The sequence below is a fragment of the Gavialis gangeticus genome, unplaced genomic scaffold (genome assembly GCF_001723915.1).
Source record: "Gavialis gangeticus isolate Ggan-Ray unplaced genomic scaffold, GavGan_comp1, whole genome shotgun sequence".
Classification (NCBI taxonomy): Eukaryota; Metazoa; Chordata; order Crocodylia; family Gavialidae; genus Gavialis; species Gavialis gangeticus.
The window spans coordinates 13,043,813-13,064,651 of record NW_017729029.1 but is presented as its reverse complement, the minus strand read 5'-3'; the positions used below and the strand labels follow the sequence as shown (position 1 = coordinate 13,064,651).

At 43.3% G+C, this 20,839-nt stretch overlaps 1 protein-coding gene across 1 annotated transcript in view; it reads right to left on the bottom strand.

Annotated features, from left to right (window-relative positions):
• The window catches only part of IL13RA1 (interleukin 13 receptor subunit alpha 1), a 25,946-nt gene extending 6,941 nt beyond the window's left edge, over positions 1–19,005 (bottom strand). The window contains exons 1-7 of the mRNA XM_019521014.1: positions 18,967–19,005; positions 13,405–13,630; positions 8,017–8,165; positions 6,669–6,804; positions 4,501–4,621; positions 2,171–2,355; positions 368–519 (exon numbers count right to left, since the gene is read on the bottom strand). Of these exons, the coding sequence (XP_019376559.1) occupies positions 368–519; positions 2,171–2,355; positions 4,501–4,621; positions 6,669–6,804; positions 8,017–8,165; positions 13,405–13,630; positions 18,967–19,005 (1,008 nt within the window). The remainder of the gene's footprint in view (positions 1–367; positions 520–2,170; positions 2,356–4,500; positions 4,622–6,668; positions 6,805–8,016; positions 8,166–13,404; positions 13,631–18,966) is intronic.
• Between the last annotated feature and the right edge of the window lie 1,834 nt (positions 19,006–20,839).

Sequence of the window (20,839 nt, the reverse complement as noted above, 5' to 3'; positions counted from 1 at the left end):
GGGGTCGGACTCGATGATCTGTCTAGGTCCCTTCCAACTCATTGATTCTATGAAGTGTACCTGATCTGCAAGGTATTTGGTACCAAGCACCATTTTGCCACAGTATAGGAGTGGAATCTAGTGATCAGGAGTCTACATACAGATTTAGCTGTATGATTACAATACATCTGGAAGCTATTGCATGAGAACCCCCCTGAAAAATACTCAGTTAAATAGTTTCAAATTAGTTAAGAGACCTGCTGTACATGTAACTAATTGTGTTTTGTTTTTAAAATATCAATACTTTAGCTGTTATTAACCCACTGCAAAAACCATACACAATGCATTTCAGCTCCCAAGTAAATAATTAATGAAAAAAATTAATTACTTCAATTTTTGTAGTGGTATCTGACTTGCTGTCTTTATATTCGACTTCATAAACTAAACAGCCTGATTGGAAAGCGTCTGGTTGTTGCCATTCAAGAGATATTCCATTATTGGTATTCAAGAGTTTTACTATCTTTGGAGCACCAGGTTTTACTGAAATAATAAGAATAAGTGTTAGTTAAAAAATTAAATACATTATCCTATATATTTTTAACACATGTACTTGGTTAAAAGCATCACTAGATAAGTAACAAGACATAGTTCATGTACAGCAATTAGGACACTGAAAAAAGAAGGAAGAACTGGCACCAGAGCTCAACAGGCTATGTGCATAATTTGTAATGTTTTATTTGTATGAATTTAAGTGACCGTACCATGGCAGTCTAAAAAACTGCATATATTTTATGACAACTTAGCTACACATAGTTGTGGGTATTTCAAAACCAGAGCATGATTTCCTCATGGCAGGAAGTCAAAACTGGTGACTACATTTAAATCAAGATGAAGCGGTCTGAATAGACTTGTTGGTAATAATTCATTATGGGAAGACCGAGCTTATCAGCAGTTACACATACCACAAAACTATCTACTTTATTCTCACCATAGAGAACGAAACCCAAGACATACCAAGGAGATCTTTATTTGTTACGAGTCATTAACCTTTTTACACAATGTACATGAAATATGTACTAGACCTAGATCTTCAGAGGTTTCCAAACACGCTCTCCCGTGCCACAAGCTGACAAAGTGACTGGCAGACCAGAATACCCGGTGGCAATGGGGTGCCTTGTTTATCTGGATGAAGCCTCACACAGGAGAAAATGAAAAATAACCCACCAAAACCTAAACCCTGCTACCAGTAGTGTGAAAGGCAGACAGATGTAATGATAGATTATGACTCTGCAGTTAAGCCTATCAGTTGTATCTGTTGTTTTCACTAAGGGCTGGCAACTCCTGTGCTTGGGGAGTCTAAAACTTGGGCTAAAGATGGTAGAGAATCAATTTAAAAGGCTCTGGTGACATCTAGACGTGTTCTCTCATCACTGACACTCGGGAGACTTGTGACAGCCAGAATAAGCAGCATTTAGGAATGACCCTGGGGTCACGGCTGGAAATCAAGGTCCAGCTCTTTCACTGATGTAAACTGGTTTTACTCTGTTGACTGCCGAACTGTATCAGTTTATATCAGCAGGAAAGGATTCTTCTGAATCCACTGGCCTACATAATTCTGTAGAGGAACTGGTCCTGGAAAAGCAGCCCATCACTATTGCTGGAAAGGTTTCTCAGAGATACGAAATGGTTCTGAGCAGGCCAAAACCAAACACCCAATGTACTCCACACAAAATCCACACACACTTGAAAAAACAGATTATCAACCCAAAGACACCACTTTTATGAGGGCAGTGGAGAGGAAGGCCTTTAATGAACTGCTCCAGCTTAATGTTAATAAAACTACTTGGAGAGTGTTATAAAACACATTTTATAACAAACGCTGAGAGCAAGAAAGCTCAACGCCAGGGCGAACCAGAGCCAGCCTTTCAAAAAACCTGATGAAGAGTTTTATCCTGCTGAAATTAGGAAATTCAATCTTGAAAAACATTGACCCATTACAAGGGGACCCTACCTGCTCACAAGCAATTTCTGAATGTTTCACAATGTTACTTCTCTATACAGACATGAATGCTATGTCATACACTACTAGTAGAAGGTAACAAGCATAATCAAAAGCAATTCTTTTCGTAGATCTGTAAACAAATTAACTTTGCAAAGCACACATGATTGATTGTAACATAACTAAACCTACCAATTGTTGCTGGATCTTTACTTTCACAGATGGGCCTTACTTCTTCAGAGTCACCTCGAACCAAAATATTGATTGTTGGATACAAAGATGTGGAATTTGCAAAGGCAAGTTTGAAAGCACAACTGAAGGTTCCTTCATGGATACGGTAACCTTCACATTGCTGGTGACTTTGCAGGCCCTCATACCTACAGCAATAAAATATAAATATAATGCAACTTCTCAAAAGCCCAGGCTGCAATGAATAAGTTTGTTTTTAAACCAGTGTTACCAGGTTGCAGAAGGTGACACTTCATGGAGGTTGGCCACACTTTTTCCTACACACACACGTGCACACACACTCACGAGCTAGACTAAATTGTCATTTCACTCATGCACTCTTTCTTTGGCCCTAGCTCCAGCTCAGCCCTCTGCAGACCGTAGGCCACTCAACCTCTTGGTATGCCCCCTTTGCGGGGATAGGGTTTTCACTCCTTCCCAGTCTCACGGCCAGATACTCAGTCCTCTGACACACCACAGTCCTAACTAAGGTGTCCTACTTAGATTTGCTTACTGCACCAGCAGGGATAGGATTCTGGATGGAGGGCAAAAACAGAATATAAAGAACACTGGGGGTTTTTTCCCATTCACTACCAGTACTGAAAAAAAAATGTGGTGTTAGGTCAAATAAAATAGCTGGTTCAACTCCCAAAAGGAAACATTTCACTTGGATCTTGTGCTTTAACACTTGTTTTAAAATACAGCTGCAAGACATTTTGAAACTGAAAGGTTGTGCTGGACCAAGAGGGCAAAATATTTTAGTTTCATGTAGAAAACGTCAGCTTTGAGAGTGACATGGCACTGTCCCCTGTGGTCCTCTCAGCTTTATCTGCATTTTTCACAAAAATACTTGGCTCAGCCCTAGCGAAAAGTGGTATCCCATGAAGGCACCGAGAAGCCCTATGAATTCACATTCCTCTCCCCCCTACCCCTCAATCAGATCCAGGGCCAGGCTCCTAATTCCTACACAGTGAAAGAAAATTCAGGGCACAAGCTACAGCGAATTAAGGGAGAACAGGTAGTTAACTGCTTATTAGTTGCCCTGTGGTGACTGCCCATCTGCCAACTATTAACCATGAGAAGGGAAAGCTAAGCCAGTGCAGCTTACCCCTCAATGCAATAGGGCTAAACTACAGAGGGTTAGCTTGCACTTACTGTGGGGCAAGAAAAGAGGCTGGAGCAGCTGATGCACATGAATCCCTGTCCCCTTGTAACTCACTTTTATTTTGTTTGCTTATGTTTACCCTTAATCATCTCAGTAACTAGAACCGGAGAGAAAAGGAGACAGGCACTTTTTATTTATTTAATACACTGTAAAATAACTCATTGCTGTCCACTGCAAAGTCAAGTGGCAACAAGGGAACTCTGAGCTTCCAGAGGCTCCAGAGATAAACTTCTGCCTTTCTCTGGAAGCTAATGAAAGCTGACATGCAGAGGAAACCAGCCATTTGTGAGAACGTGCCTGAGTTAGCATGCACATATATCAGTGCCAAATCCTTTCTTTTTCCACAACTCTGTCTTATAGCAGGTGGCTATTTATGGAAGTTACTTGGGAAGGGAGGGTCTCGAGAGGATAACATCATATCATCCAGCACTGTGACGTCCAGAGATGAATCAGACACTGGAGAGAAATGACTTATACCAAACTACTACTAAATGTTACCCACTGTTGTGGTTCAATGGTCCAGATGTGCTTATAACTGCTGTGAAAGCACTGGCCTTTGGATACTATCTCAATGGGGGGATGGAAAATCTGGGCAGCCTCCATACTCTTGCCTAGGCATACATGTCCGAAGGTCTTGGTGACCTCTCATGCATACACCATGATCCAAAAGGCTTGATGGTTGCCTGCAATGTGTTGTTTGCATTTCACATGATTTCCAAAGGTTTTTAGAAATGGTGAATGAGCAGATGAGTAATTTTAATCTAAACGACAGCCCAGCTTTGTGAAAAGGCCTTTCATAATCATCAGCAAAACTCTGTGCCAGCTCCCAGTTGACTCCCCTGTTAGTGAATTACAGCTACTTTTAAATAAGCCTGAGAACCACACCAATGCTTTCCATAAGCAAATCAGGTCCCAACAAGCCGGCATGAGCAATCTTTTGAGGCTACTGTAACTCAGAGTAGGGGAAGTTTCCTGCCAGCCAGGACTAACATTTTAATTTTTATACAGATCTTCAGAGCTCTTCCAGAGGACAAGCAACTCACAAATACAAGCCACTCAATGTACAAGAGGAGATAAGCATAAGAGTATTTGTAAGCCAGAGAGAAAATAGAAGCCAGTCAATACAAACCAGTAGTACAAAGTGTAGTTGGTCCTATCACTTGCTTTCTTTCCACGAAGCCAAGTACAAACCATAGACTTCAAGTTGTGCCAAATGCAGCTTATGTTACTAGCCTCTGTATCTGGTACACCTGAAACGCAAGTTTAAAAACCCTCTTAACATTCCTTTTTTCTTTCTTTAAAAAGAAGAAAACCACACACACCCATGCACACACATACACAACCTCCCAGCAAGGGCCTCTCATCATTTAGCAAATCTAAGTTGCTGCTATTCCCCTTCCAGTAGATACTTGAGAGGCAGCATGTGGCTTCAGGCTGGAATGAATACCTGAGTCTGACCATGCAAGTTACCCACTTGCAAAAGCAGCATGGCTCAACTGAAATCCCTAGAAGCCCCTACTAATCACAAGCAAGTTACAATAGCACTAAATGTTGTTTTTATTGACTCTGATCTACTATAGTGAAATCAAGAAAGTACCAGTTTTTCTTAAACCACAGGTGCTCTAGGATTAATTTAAAAGGAGTATTTATTACTGCCAAGTTGGGAACTGCAGAGCTGTTGCTAAGAAAAACCTGCCAATGCCTACCAAGTTACTTACAATTGTTTCCCTGTATTTTGAATATGATTATCAGTAGATCTCCAAATGCTGCTGAATGGTAACTGTGGGCCAAAGTTGAGTATTTAGATAAGCCCACCATACCTGTAAACATTTTACTGTATTTAAGACCTAAATCACATCACAGAATGATAAAAATAAAATGACTGCAAAGTCACTGTGAATCAAGTAGTCAACAGGATATCGCATGTACAGAGCAGCCACAGAATTAGATCTGTCATGTTTAACCTCACCTCTTTCTCTCATGCACAGAAGTTAACCTTTCTTCTCAAGAACATAATCATTTCTAACCAACCCCTCCTGTCTGCACTAATTAAGATACTAGAACAGGTATGTTCATCTCCCCTCCAGCAAGTAGCAACCCTCCCAAGTTTTGAATATGCATGTTACCTTCATAAGCAGACAAACCTGTAATTGGTCCCAAATCTGAAACTCATTTCTACTCCTGACTTGAATTTCCCCTGTAGCCATGACTATTTAAAGATTACAGGAGAGTTAGAAGGGTACTTGGATACCAAGAAAACAGATGTCCATGAAAGGTCTATATACAAATTTAAAATAATAATCTGCTTAATCCTTTCTGCCATAAGGATCCACTTCTGCAGTTCATTAGAACAATCCTAACCTCAAAGGGCAAAAAGAAAAAGTCATCCAGACCTCTGCACCTCCCCAGCACACACCTGTTCCTTTCAGGCTCACCTTTTTTGCCATCTGATTTGTCAGCCAGCACCTGCATTATGTTCCTTGCCTTGCTGTTATTTTCTCTCCTACTGGACTGTGCCGTATCATTCATGTTGCCTATTGACACTCATTTTTCCTGATGCTACCTAAGCATCCTTCCCTAAACCATTCATGGGCAAACTTTACAAACAGAATTTGGGGATGTGAAGCAGAGGCCTCGAACTCAGTAACACCACACAGAAGACAGACATCAACATTACAAACGCATGATAATCATTTCCAAGCTGACTTACCTGCAAGTTCTAGGTTTTGCTTTTCTTGGAGGAGATGATAGCAAAGAGTAAGCAACACTGAACTCAAGTAATAATTACACAGCTTGCTTTGAAAGCTTCTTGAGAATGTGGTAAGGTGCACACACTTTTAGGCTACAAACAGACATTGTATACATCTCGGGAGAAGCCATTTTATTCATGACAGGGCAACTGCTCGAACATCCATGTCTGTTGATCTGGGACAAACCCTAAAAAGAAGTTTATCCCCAGATATTTAGAAGTGCATCTGAATGGTTGTCCCAGGACTGCATCGTTGAATTAATGGCAGAAAAGTGGCAGTTTATTCAGCCACTTGTCAAGCCCTGATTGGAAGGGTGATGTGTGTATATGCCAAATCCAGGACTTCTCTTCTGGAGCAAACACAGGCACAACTTGTCCCAGGACAAGTGCAACATCTGTTCCTAGCCTTAGCTTAATGAACATCTAAATACAAAGATTTAATATTAAAAATGTAGCCCTTTTAATATAGTCACAGAAACCAAAGATAATGTCTAGTTAGTCACTGGTAAAGAAGGTAACATGTTCAAGACTTGATCATAGAGCAGTACCTTTTGGTAGAATGAGACTTTCCGCCCAGTCACTTGGGTTACTGGCATTGTCTGATTTACATTCACTTCTCACTTTTAAACAAACTTCCTTATTCATGGGTACATCTTCCACACGAAAAAGTTTCTTACTCCATTGCTAAGTTTAAAGAAACAAAATGTCAGTGCCCAAACACATTAAAAGTACAAGGAAATCAGTGACTACTAAAATGCATTAGAACTAATCCAAAAATGGCCCAACTCAAAACCAGTTCTAGAACTGAATAAACAGCTGATGCTTCAAAATGGAAACAAAGGGAAAGGAAGGAAGAAAGAAGCGTATTTAAAGCTAACAAAAAGTAAGTCTCTATCAGCAACATGCTCAAGCAAATCAACCAGCATGTCATGATATCAAACCACCTCCCAATGGGCTAGGACAGTTTGGCAACCTAGAGATGAAGAGTCGACTGTAGGATAGAGTACACTCTTCTGCCTAGACAAATTCTTCCCAGTCTACAGCAAAATGGGCCAATTTCAATGCTGCTGCCTGAGCAAAGGATTAAGAAAGAAAAGGGATCCAGTGAAGTCAATCTAGCATCTTTAATTTTCCTGAAATCGTCCAAAATCTTAGCAGAAGAAAAAGCACTCAAAGCCCATGACTCCAACAGAAGAAAATTCACATAAGCAGAGAACTATGGAATTGATAGCATGAACTGAACACTGACTGACATTTCAGCTACCACACAACAAACAAGTTGCAGCCAGCAGACAGTGTGCTATTGCCAAATTATTTGCATGTTGGACTGGCAGGAAAGAATGCAGCAATCAAAACAAAGGTGCTACCACGAACATCAAGCCAGACAACCTAATAGTACTCAGTAGCTAGCAGTGTTTCCATGGGGCATTCCCACAGCACCTAGAAGACTAGACTGCAGCCAAGATGCAAAGACTTGGAGAAAGATCAGGAAAAAGTAGAGTTAGGTTGAATTCTGACAGGCTAAGTGTATAAGACCTTACACATCTCTCTCCTGGACTGAACCCCTCTAAATGGTTTCCCAAAGTCAGGGTAACTGGCTCTTTCAAGAAATTCACCTTCATGTAATCCTCTTGGAAATTAAGGTAGTTTATGCATTTATTAGTTTCACTTAAGAAGAGAGACAGAAACATCCATTATTTGTTACTATCATGCTGTTTATGAATGATCACCAACTGCTTTATCTAAAATCTGCCGATAGCTATGCTGTTGTTTTTGATCTCCGAATAGTCCACATCCCATCATGGAATAATTGGTCAAGTGTATGAATTTAACTACAGTGTACTTTCTTAGAGAGTAAATCACAGGTTTTTTAATTCAAACACTTGAGGAACTTACACTCCTTCCTTGTAATATACCATTAATCGCAATGTCCGTGGAATATTCCAAATCACAGCTACGGCTAACGTTCTCCGGAGGTTTCCATGTCCATTTCAATGTACATATCTGGACAACAGAGTAACTCACGTTGGATGGAGGCAGAACTTCTGTTCCTAGAAAAGCAAAAGCAAAAAAAAAAAAGTTATGAGCACCACAAATATTATGTACTGCGCCAGTAAAACAAAATTCGGTCAGAAGTGTACGGCTTTGAAAATTGTTTTTTTGCTTAAATTAACTTCCAGGAACACTGTCCACTTCCCATGGAAGATGTCATCATTTCATAAAAACAAAAACTTTCCTGACTATATGCAAAAAGTTTTCAGTTTTCCAAGAAAAAATAAAGAGTTTCTGAGGGGAAACCCCCTTCCCCCTCTAAACTGACCAATTCTGTCAAACTTACTTCAATAGTTTTTTTACAGGGCCTATATTCTAAGCTATTTATATTACAGTTTTTAAATTTTGTCCTTCTCTATCAGAACTAGGTTCTTAAATAAAAGGATACAAATATATGCATTTTTAAGAAATCTATTCACTTGACAACAGGCTTTGCTTTTAGAACAGCTCTAAATCCCACTATAAAATGTGCTAGCAGCACCTATAGGTTGTTTTGCATATTGTACTTTATTTTAATAGAAATGTCTGCTATGTACTCTACAGCTAGGGTTATGTCCCCAAATAGCTCTAAAACAGAGGTTCTCGATCCTTTTAGATTCAAGGCATCCCGTGGAAAATGCCTGCTTTTAGCTTTTGCTGTTTTTTTGACCACTGAAAAATAACCGAGCAATTCTTTTCTTGCAAAGAACGCGGAAAAAACGCAAGTCAGATGGCTTTTAGCCGCATGAATGTGTTTGAAATCTCTAGGTTTATCTTGTAAAACCTGTTTGCACACCTGCTAGTGGTAAACTTGCATGGCACCCTGTGGGTCCATTGAAAAGATCTTTCGGCACCCTGCTTGAGAATCACTGTTCTAAAAATAGAGCAAAATGCATGGGGATCTCAAAAAATAGGTGAACAAAATGAAGTTTTACACAGGGTCAACTTTTGTAGCCTATGGATTTTAGGTATCATTAACTAGATTATTATTTGCCCTGAATGAAGAAGCTGGGCACATCCAGGCTTGCGTACTTAATACTCCTTCATCAAATGACAAATCTCATTTTGAGGGGCAGGGCTGTGGGATGTCACACATCTGATGGATGCAGTGTTCAAGTGCATATACAAATCTAACTCTCATCTCCTTTTTTGTCTGATTGTATCCTATTCTCAAAAGCAGGCTCAAAGTGAGTACAAGTTTTCACATGGCTGATGATAGATAATCTGGTTTCTGTTGGTAAGTGCATTTCTATCATCCACAAAAGTTCACCCTTTTCAATTCCACCCCCCTAAGTAAGCATGTAAAACAGACTAATCTCATTTTAAGTTCAAGGGCAGAGTAAGGAACGTTGATATTTGGCGAGCAATAACTTGTTACTGGCATATACCTGCAGAAAATTTCTACCTCTCGAAAGCAAGAAGTAAACAGAAGAACTGACTTGGAGGTTTCTGGGGATAAGAAAATGTATGCGCTATGCTCAACCCAGGATAGTGCACTGAGGTGCAATTTGGGTCTTAACTTCCAAGTTCCAATATGTTCATTTGACCATGACAGAAAACAAGGGAAGCAGTAAGCAAGCCTGGAAAAACACAGATACACCAGAGGAAGGGAAGGAACGCAAAATGCGCCAGACTCCGTTTCTCAATAGTTATCAACCTGGCAGCCAGCAAGTTTTAAGCAGCAGGGAAGCATTTTGAATTTATGTTTGTTATTACATTTAAGAAACAAGGCACTAACAGAAGAGGCCAAATGAGGTTGGCTTCTACAGCTGGAGTTAGCACTTCCAGGTGTCCACTATGAAAGGAACATCAAGCAACAGGCTCCCCAGAGAGGTGGTGGAGTCTCCAACCTTGGAGGTTTTGAACACCCAGCTAACCTTGGCAGGGATGATGTAGTTGGAGCTGGTCCTGGCTGGAGCAGGGGTTGGACTAGACGTGACCTCCAGAGGTCCCTTCCAACCCCCATTTTCTATGATCCTATGATCATTCAAATGGGTCAGTGGAAAGAGAGAAACTGCTCTGTCCAACTTAAAAACCACCCATAGACTTCTTGGAAGAACTACTGCCAAGCTTGACTTAGCTACCAGCTGGTCCATACATCCTAGGAGATGCCTTGGGCTTTGATCACTACATTTTTATATTGCATAGGGTACTAGAGATCATACAGTGACTAAAAAGAAAAAAAAATAAAGTACCAATTCTACCCCATAATTTGTTTTTATAATTTAGTGTTATATGTGCTTGCACAATGCAACACCTGGTCACCAGTATTTTAGTGTTTAATCTGCATGAACATGCAAAACAGCAGTAACTGAAGAACATCCTTTGCAACAGGGAAAAAAAGCTTTCTAGTACTCTTTCTATTGCTCTTCTACCATGCTCTGACATGTTTTGGTGACAAAACCAAATCAACCTTTCAAAAGACAGTTTAGCCTCTAATCATATTTGTTCCCCTCCTCCCCACCCCTTATAAAATGGTTTCGTGAATTTGGTGATTTGCAGGGAACTAAAACTAATGAGTTTTTTTCTGCCTAAAAGAAATCCAATCTCTTGCTCAATACCTTGTGTCAAGGTATCCTTGCCCATCACCCTACTAATTAACGAGAATTACTGCAGGCTTTGGAAATAGCATTGCTGTTATTTTCCAATCACTTCTGACAGCGTGGGATGTCACTGAGGCCAGTCAGTAGTCCCACAGAAGCCCTTCAGTGAGACAATTACAATGCTCAGAATTTAGCCATCTAGAAGCACCTGCAGGATCAAGCTGTTCGTAACCGAAAGGCGTCTTGCAAGGTATAAAGCCTAAATAAACCTCATTAGCATAACAAATTTAAACCTAATAAGTTTCAGAATATCAATGCCATTTTCAGGCCTTGTGCTTTATGCTAGCTTCTGAGAGGGCAGGGGAGGAAAACTTGTATTTAAAAAGCTAGTGTAGAATATGCCTCCCATAAGCATCCAGGTGACCTTGGTGCTTTTGTCAATTAAAATGAAAAATGATGTAGCGACCTAAACTGCAATGTTTATGACTTCCTTTTCAGATTTCATGCATTTGGAGAGACTGTGTGAAGTTCAGTTAAATAAATACTGATGCAGGACCCCTACAATTATAGACTTGCAACTCAGAATATCATGCCTCGGTACCTTTAAATTTGTGGCGTAAGCTGTCCGTTCAGCATACCTTTCCCTGAATGTAGACTGTGATTTGGATAAGATGTGCTAAAAGGGGAAAGGCTACTATTAGGAGCAGATAAGGACACAAACACTGAACAGGCAAAGTGTCTCCCCAAGACCAATATGCTGTCATACAGAAGCTGCATATCAGCAGGCTATGAAACAGGTTGCAAAATAACCCAGGACCCCATGAACACCACAGCAGCAAAGTGTACCTGACAAAAGCCTCTGCCTTCAGCTTCCAGCAGTGAGATGTTGTAGAAATAATACACAAATGCCACCAAACACTATGTAGATGTATTTGGTATATAGATCCACATGCAGAAGATTTAAAGTACAGGTCAAAATAACCCATAGTTGAGATCACTGTACTTTTTCTATGGTTTTTCTGTCCTTACACCTCTCTTTGGTTCGACACCAAATATTAAAAAAATCACCACAGTCTCTATACAAAAGAATCTTCAGTTCTGCTTTCTTCAATTTCTGCCCATTTAAAAAAACTCATTTAGTTTTTTTTTAAGATGATGTAAAAGGTTGTATTTCACCCTTTTAACCAGGGTGTTAAAAACCAATGCGTTTCGTTACACAAACACACACACACAAAATCAAACAATGCTTAATTGAAGAAACTTTCCATTTCAATACTATTCAGAGAAACTTGATTTAAAATTTGATTATGAAGATAGCATCTATTTTACTGAAAAAAACCACTGTAGACTTAGAAAGTTCGTAGGGAGGATGTAGATAAAAGATACTATCAGCAGTCATGAGCCAACTCCAACTTCTTTTAAGGAAACCACTTACACCACGTTACAATCATTCATTATTTCCATATGTCCAGAGACACATACAGCGCTGTAGTGATAATTAAAATGACATTCTACTTTGATACACTTACAATAGGAGGAAAAAACAAAATGATTCAAAACCAAGTTTTAAAAGGGAAAAAAATATATTTTATCTTGGGCAATGAAGCAAGGCAGAAATGAATCATGCATTTCCACCGCTGATGTCTCCAAGTTCTGCAGCAGACTTTGAAATGGCAAAAGGGTCAGCCTTTACCCACAGGCTTGAAAAGTCAGGCCAAGTTCAGTTTCGACATAACATCTTGTAGAGAGGAAGCCAGCTTATTAAAAATTATTAGTACCAACTTATTAAATATAATTTCTGCAGGCTTTCGGATCAGCATTTTGGCTTACAAAGGGACGCCTTTTGAAATGTAGACTCATTTTTTTAAACTACAGTTATGTTTACAGCTGTTATATTAGCAATGCTCTTCTGGATTTCTTTAATTAGAGAGACAAAAATCAGGTTTAATCTAGCAGTAGTTGAGAGAGACCAACTGAGAAGTAGTTTGGGGTTCATATTGAGCGTCTGCCTTGCTCATTTGGGGCATAAACCTCCTTTTCCCCCCAGTGGATATAAAAAGTTTTCTTTCTTCCTTGTTGGCGTGTGAGCTTTATTTAGAAAGAGCAAGGAGAAACTGAAAGCAGGGTCCAGTGCCCAAGTACACAAGGGGATAAACCTGCCCTTATATGCAAAGCTGCTCATTCCCAATGAAAAACCTGGGAAAGAACAAAATCCCACGCTGCTCTGCCATGTCTGTGTTGGGGCAGGTTCAGCCTGGCTCACAGGAGCAGGGGATAGACGTGCGCTAGCCGAAGCGGTCGCCTCGCCACAGGCAATCCGCACAGCAACCCCCACAATCGTCCCCTACAACAGGTGGTCCCCCTAACCCCCCCCAAAACAAGCAGCCCCCCCTCGGACAACACGCAGTCCCCTAACTCCCACGGAACAAGCAATCCCCCCAACAACCCTACACAAGAGGGGCAATCTCCCCCCACACAACAGGCGGTCCTCCCGACCCCACCCAAAACAAGCGGTCCCCTCCACAGGCGGTCCCCCTCGCACGCCAGTCCCCTACAACTGCCCTGCACAAGAGGGGCAGTCCCCCTCACACAACAGGCGGTCCAAACTCCCCGCAAAAGAAGCAACCCCCTCACACAACAGGCGGTCCTCCCAACCCCCCAACGACCCCTTCACACAACAGGCGGCGCCCGCACAGTCCGGCCCGCTCACCCGCGCGCAGCCCCAGCGCCGTGAGGAGGGCGAGGAGCAGGGGGCCCATGGCCGCTGGTGCCCGCTCCCGGCTCGGCTCGGCTCGCTTCCCTCGTCTTCCCGGCGCGGCGGGGCCGGGCCGGACGGGAAAGCTGGGCTGCCACCGCCCCGTCACGTCCCCGCCCGGGGGCGGGTCTGGGGTTGCGAGGAGCCGAGTAGCCTCCTCCTCCTTCTCCCCGGGCCCGGCCTGAGCGCAGCCAGACAGGAGGTGCTGGGATGAACTGGGAGCCCCCGTGGGAAGCCATTCCTGTCACGGCTGTCCCAGGGGCAAGGGCCCTGGGCCGGGTGACAAGCCCCCCTGAGAGGGGAAGGTCTCCATTGTGCACCATGCGTTTGAGGGGACTGGAAAGTCGTGCCCTGAATGGGCTAAACGCCGACCTGAGAGGGGCAAACCCTTCACTGAGGACCCTCCCTGCCACTGCTCGCTTGGAGTGAATGAATTATCCCATCCTGGACACTGGGATGAGTTCAAAGCTGCCCTGAGATGTACAAACCTTTCATTGAAGACCATCCCAACCATGGCTCGCTCGCCTTGCCTGGAGAATCGCACCCTGAAGCTGCAGAAAGGCACTGGAATAAGTCAAAAGCCACCCGGACTCAGCAAGCCCGCCAGTGCAAAACCATCCCGATCGCGGCTCGCTTGAGGTGACTGGAGAATCACATCCTGAGCCGCGGAAGGGCACTGGGATGGGTTAAAAGCCACCCCAAGAGGGGCAACCTCTCGGTTGAAGACCATCCCTGCCATAGTTTATTTCAGGTGACTGAAGAATCCCATTCTGGATGCACTAGAAGGGCGCTGGGATGAGTTAAAAGCCACCCTGAGATGGGCAAGCTCTCCATTGAAGACCATCCCTACCATGGGTCCCTTGAGGCGACTGAAGAATCACACCCTGGAGCTGCAGAAGGGCACTGGGATGAGTTAAAAGCCATGTTGAGATGGGCAAACCCTCTGCTGAAAGAGTGTCCCTACCACTGCTTGCTTGAGGCGACTTAAAAAATCCCGTCCTGGAGCCGCAGAAGGTCACTGGAATGAGTTCAAAGCCACCCAGAGATGGCCAAGCCCTCCGTTGAAGACCATCTCTATCACAGCACACTTGAGGTGACTGAAGAATCGCATCCAGGAGCCGCCAGTTTGTCCACAGATGTCACCAGCCTTCCCACAGACTGGGAATCCTCTCCTTTCCCTTCCTCCACCCTCTGCTTGGAGGGTGAGACACTGTCCCTCCAAACAGGCAATCGCTGGGTAGAGGTGGTGGCGCCATTAGAGTCAGTGGGCAGCCATCTCCTTGCAGCTCTTGACATCTGTTTTGCCGTGTTGCCTCTGGCCACCACCAGATCTCAAGCTGTGACTAAGCCAGGAGCAGAGCACTTGATGCAGAAAGCATGCTGGGCATCCGTACATAGTATCAGGACCAGCGAAGCTGGTGCATGAAAATTGCCAAGTCTGAGCTGGCGCCATGGACTTCAGCAAGGAAGCTGGTGTGAAATAGGAGGGCTGTGAAATAGGAGCTGCATGACCAGGAGCAGCCATGACACAACAGAAGGCTAGCTGGATGGGGGGGAACACCATGAGCATTCAGAAGAGACGGTCATTAGCACCTGTGGCGTGAAGAGTTCAGAAGGGATGTGACAATGAGCCATGAAGTCAAATGACTTCTGTGACCATCCACAGCCATCACTCATGCTGCTGATGTGGAAGAGGTGGTAGCCAACACCAGCGGCTCTGCACCTCTCAGCTTGAAGCTTCCCTCAGTACACTCGAGTCACCCATTGGGAGACTCCGCTCCTTTCAGAGAACAGCAGGTCTTAGTTTTCATAGACATCCTAGAGAAGTGAGGCTGAAAGGGACCTCCAGCTATTGCATCTAATTCAACCCCTGCCCGAGGCAGGATCAGCTCTGTCTAAACCATCCCAGACAAATCCATCATCTAAACTCTTCATAAGACTACCATCAACTCTGACACTGCACCAGACATCATGCCCAAACTTGCCACAGGTAAAGCAGGGGAATGATGGCAGCCAATATCATGTTTCTGTAAAAGGTTGTTAATATGTGCTCAAGAGATCGCAGGGAGAGGCCATGCCCCCTGCTACAGAGGAAGGCAAAATCCTGCCAATCTGTACCAATGTCACCATGGGGTACAATTCCTTCCTGACCTCAAATATAGCATCAGTGTGACCCTGAGTGGAGGGGCAAGACCCCCTAGCCAGGAACCTCTGGCTTTGGACACAGCAGGAACATTGGACAAGCCCAGTGACATAGCCAGCCTACGCTGCAGTCAACACCCAGTGCCTCTGAGGCAGGCTTAACCACAAAGGAGGGGGTGGGGGCTTTCTAATTACAGGAAAAAAACAGCTGCTGTTCTGTGACACCAGACTTGGAAAAGACCACCCCTAAGGCAGAACGTACCCAATGCTGTGGACTCCTAGATTAAATCTCTGGAATTACCATGTGCACCTTGTCTGCACACCTAACCTTTATACGGCACCCCACATCACCCTTGAAAGGATCTCAAAGGTGCCACAGCCATCTGGTTGAGAATCACTAGTTTGCACCAGTGCTCCCCAGTCTTTTGGTCCCACAGGCTAGACAAGAGTTTGGTCCAGATAGGGCCATGCATTATGGGATCAGGCCCTGTGTGCCCCCACATACTGGGATCAGGCCCTGTGTTGCCCCGTGTGCTTGAGCCAGTGCATGGGGCCATGCTATCCGGTCCCCAGGGCTCCTCACAGGTGTGGAAATTTGGTTGTGGATGACACTTTAATTAAGGCTGCCAACACAGCCTCGCAGCCAAATTTGCAGACCTGTAGGGAGAGCTACACGTTGAATGACATGGCCTGTTAGCCCAGGTGTGGCCCACAAGCCAGAGGTTGAGAGCACCCCTGCTGTAAACCCTTCAGGGCCGTGGCTGTCTTTTAGTTCTTTGATCTGTAGGCCGACCTTTCAAACGAAGGCTCAGGGCAGCTTACAATAAGAGAACAGAATAACTTATAAAACAGAGGAGAGCCTTATGGGATTTGCACAGCAACTAACACACTGGGCTTCTAGGTATTATACCACACCATGAATAACAAAGTAAATTTAGCACACAGAGAGCCTCCATAAAAGCTGTTTCAAGCATTTCTATCCCAGCAGAATTTTAACATGTTGTAGTCCAACTTACTCAGCCCTTTGAGGAGTTTTGCAATCACTCATTTGGGTTTGTGCTCATTTTTAGGAAAAGGGAAGTAGATATTTTTTCCATTAGGGTGTGAAATATCCTGTTTTATACTGCTTCTCTCCCTCCCCTATTTTTCATGTTTTTTTTTAAATTCTGGGAACAGGAAAGAAAAGGAAAGGGTGCTTAGGAACTTCTCAGCATCTATAAAATGGCTTCCAAGAGGACACGTTAATACATAAACAGAACACTGCCACTAAATGTTTCAATGTGCATGAGTCAGGATGTGACTGGCTTTCACAGTTTGGTTTGTGCCGAGCTAATCTTGAGTTTCTGAGAGTAGTACATAGGCCTATCCCAAGACAAACTTTTATTTTAGTTCCTTTGGGAGTTTGTGTTATTTCCTTCCTGCTTTCTTTTCATCTACGCTTCCAGGATCACCTGCATTGTATATGGAAACCTGCAGCATTCTTGTGGCTGCCTCCCAGTTCTCCACTGCAACTCCTTTCACTTTCCAGCTCTTAGCACACTGAATTCTCTGCTCCAATAGCTAATCTTTTTTCCTGTTTCCCAATGCGTTGGCAAGCAATCATTTCTCTTAAATTGCTCTCAGTCATCTTGAATTTCAGATTTCAACATTCCTTTATGCCGAATCCTGTTCTGACTCATTGAATCTTGTTCTGACTCTTTTCATCCCAAGATCTACTCTTTCAGCTTACTTGTCATTTAAAAGGTTTGTTTACACCTCAGTGCCTACAGATTAGGTAGATACCCTGAGTTAACTTTAAATTAACTTTCAGAGAGTTTACCTGTATTGCAGATTTGACAGCCTGCACTGAGTTCTTCTGGTAGCACCTGAGCTTGCTGATCAAATGCTGACTTGGATACTTCTATATGAGTAGCAGTTACTGCACTAAAAAGGTACCCTGAGTCTCTCCAGACACAACTGTCATCTGTCCTAGAGAAAAAGCATCTTTTTTGTCACCAACAAGATGCAGAGTTCTGCCAGGCTGCATCACACTCCCTTCCCTATGGTTTTCTTGCTTTGTCTACCTCTTTTCCCATTGCTAAGTTTTTTGCTTTTGTTGCCTTTCTTCTTCTTTTTTCCAAACCTCACTGATCTCAGTTTATCTCTGGTGTCACTCCATGAACCCTGTTTTTACTTTGAGTTCTCCTTTTTCAGGGGCTAAAACACGCAATGTGTGCTTCAGACTATGGTCTGTCACTGTTGCATTTAATGATAAACCTATTCCCTCTGTAGGATCACAAGGACATCTGACATTTTAATTCTTTTCTGGGTTTGCAGACCAGAATACATTGATTGCACGCACCATCCACATTGAAAGAGTATTAAGGTTGCAAGGTCATGCCATCCAAAATTGGGATGTATCAGAATTCTGGCCATCTATGCAAGAGCTGCATCCTTTCAAGTAAGTGCTGCCAAAGCTCAGGCCTCAGCATCCCATCACACAGTTCCCCAGATGCCTTCCCTTTGGAGCATAACAATGCTCAAGTTCTGTTTAAAAAACAGGGTGGAAGAGGGAACATAATCCTTTGTACCCTTTCCTTGCCTCACCATCTTGTCTTCTGCTGCCCACAAGCACAAGAGGAGGGAAATAATACAACTAGCTCCATAGAGATTTTCCCAAATTTCACAGGAACCCACACAAAAGCAACCTCTTAGCAAAGGACAAAACAGCTAACCAAAATTCTACACCAGTCAAAAGGCCCAGAAAGAGGATATCCCACATGAGACATCAGAAAGAGAAGTTACTGCCAACAACATCACTGACTGAAGACTGTCCCAATGGCTGAAAGTAGTCCATACTCAGGATGTCCTGTCAGTGTTTGGTTTCCTCCCATAACTCCATGACAGCCAGATCCACTTCCCCAACCACACACCACAAAAGCAGCTGTGGCTGTCCCCTATAGGCATTAATGCTCAAGAACAATGCTAGAACCCTGTAGACATACATACAGCATGTACACTACTTCAGCTACAACCGGAATCTGTATCTTTAGGTAGCTAATGTAGATGGCCACACTAAGTATATTCCTGGACAGGAAAAAGGTTTAAAATTGCAGCTGCAATTGCAACAAAAAAGATCACTATCATATTGAGAGGAGGGTGATTAACTTGTTTCTCTTGCCTCTTTGTGGGGAATCCTTGCTATATCTATTTATTAAGCTGGGCTGCTGCCTGCTTACAGCTAAGAGATTCCTTGAAGAGTGGTCCTTTTGGGATCCAAGTAATTAGGATGTGTGGGGTCCATGTTCTTTTGGAGCTTCTGAATAACATCTGCTATTCCCACTCACCTCACCCTGCAAATGACCATTAGAATTACTGACCATTCATTTGCAGTACCTTGACATCAGAAGGTTTGGCACTGGAATTTGGGTTCATGATGATATTGTAAAAAAAACCTCACTCAACCTGACTTCGCTCTGCAGTTTTCCCATGACGTAACTGTAGGCTGCTGTGGGCAGATCACAGCAGGATATGTTTGGTCAAGCTAGTTGAGCTGACCAGTTTTACTTTGCTGCTGGCTTTGGCCAAGGACCCACTGTTTAGGGCCCTTGCCTCTGCTGCAGCCACCCCAGGCTTGTTAGTGATGCCAAACAAAAGAAGTTAAACAAATAAGATAACACTTAGTTGTCTTCCAGGCTTCCCCTTCTGGCGGCCTTTTATCTTCCAGGGATTTTGCAGAGCCTGTGGGCTTGTACAACAAAGCAAATGATCAAGTAACCAAACAGAAGAGCCCTGCTCCAGGTTCTCCCCATGCCTGCTTAACTCCAGGCAGTCTGTTCCCTGGCCAGGTGCAGCCCTTTGAGGCTGCTTTCAATGTCTTCTATTTTTCCCACTCTGGGCTCATGTATCTAACCCTTTCTTACTCCCCACACCCATGTCAGCTCCCTTGCTGAGGGACTCGCTACATCCCAGAACCTGGTTCCCCAGCCTCCGGTGAGTTCTCTCAGGTCTGGGGTCAGTGTGCAGAGGTGCTTCTGGGGTGTGGTGCTATTCAGACTCCCCTGAACCTCTAGTAATAGCGCAGGGCCCTGTTACAGTGACTATTAACTTCAAATGCAATATTTTAGTTGTATATTGGTGCACATAAAAGCAGAATAAAGCAAAGGCTCTAAACATTCAGTATAGATTGTACCATGTTTTTCTAGTCATTAATAATCTTTTTTGTGAATGAATATATTGATCCTTTTTTTGTTCATTTCAGGTTGAGTTTGCTTCTAGCTCCTGGGCTGGATTATGGATTCCAAAAATTAAGTAATGGTAACAGAAATTGTTTTTGGTAGATCACTAATTGTTAGAATTCTCTAAACTTCTGTATGTTACTGTGTCACCGTCACATAAATTAACTGTCAGCTACTGTGTGTCACCATCACATCAGTTAACACCATCACATCAGTTAACAACTTTCCCATAAAAATACAGAGAACAAGAGGCCTGTGTGGTTAATGAGCAGTTACATTATGCATGCTAACCAGATTATAAGAGCACCTTTGTTCACTTGAAAATTATGTGCAGGTCATTGATAGCTTCCTAGAACTCTATTATTAAACTTGTTGTGTTAATGACCTACAGCTGGTTGTGGAGAAAAGCGGTTACGCTAGGGGATAGGATGCAGATCCAAGTGGACCTGGACAATCTGGAAAGGTGGGTGGAGCGGAACCAGATGCAGTTCAATAAGGATAGATGCAGAGTGCTTCATCTGGGGAGAAGTAATCAGTGACATGAATATAGGTTAGAAGGACATGTCCTGGCCAGCACAATGACTGAAAGGGACCTTGGTGTCATGGCTGGCCACAGGATGGACATAAACCATCAGTGCAAAGCTGTAGTCAACAGAATTAATAGTATACTGGGATGCATTAGCTAATGTGTTGCAAGCAGGGCTAAGGAAGTGATACTTCCTCGCTACTCACTGGTGAGACCCCAGCTGGAGTACTGGGTCCAGTTCTGGGCACCACACTTCAAAAAAGACATGGAGAATCTTGAAAGGGTCCAGAGAAGGACCACAAGAATGATTAAGGGCCCAGAGGACAAATCTTATGGGGAAAGACTAAGGGATCTGGGCCTGTTCAGCCTGGGGAAGAGAGGACTGAAGGGGGAATTGATGGCTGTCTATAAGTTTGTAAGGGGTGAATATTGAGAGCTGGGAGAAAACTGTTCACTAGGGCACCCCAGGGGACAACAAGGAGTAATGGCCATAAATTGTTAGAGG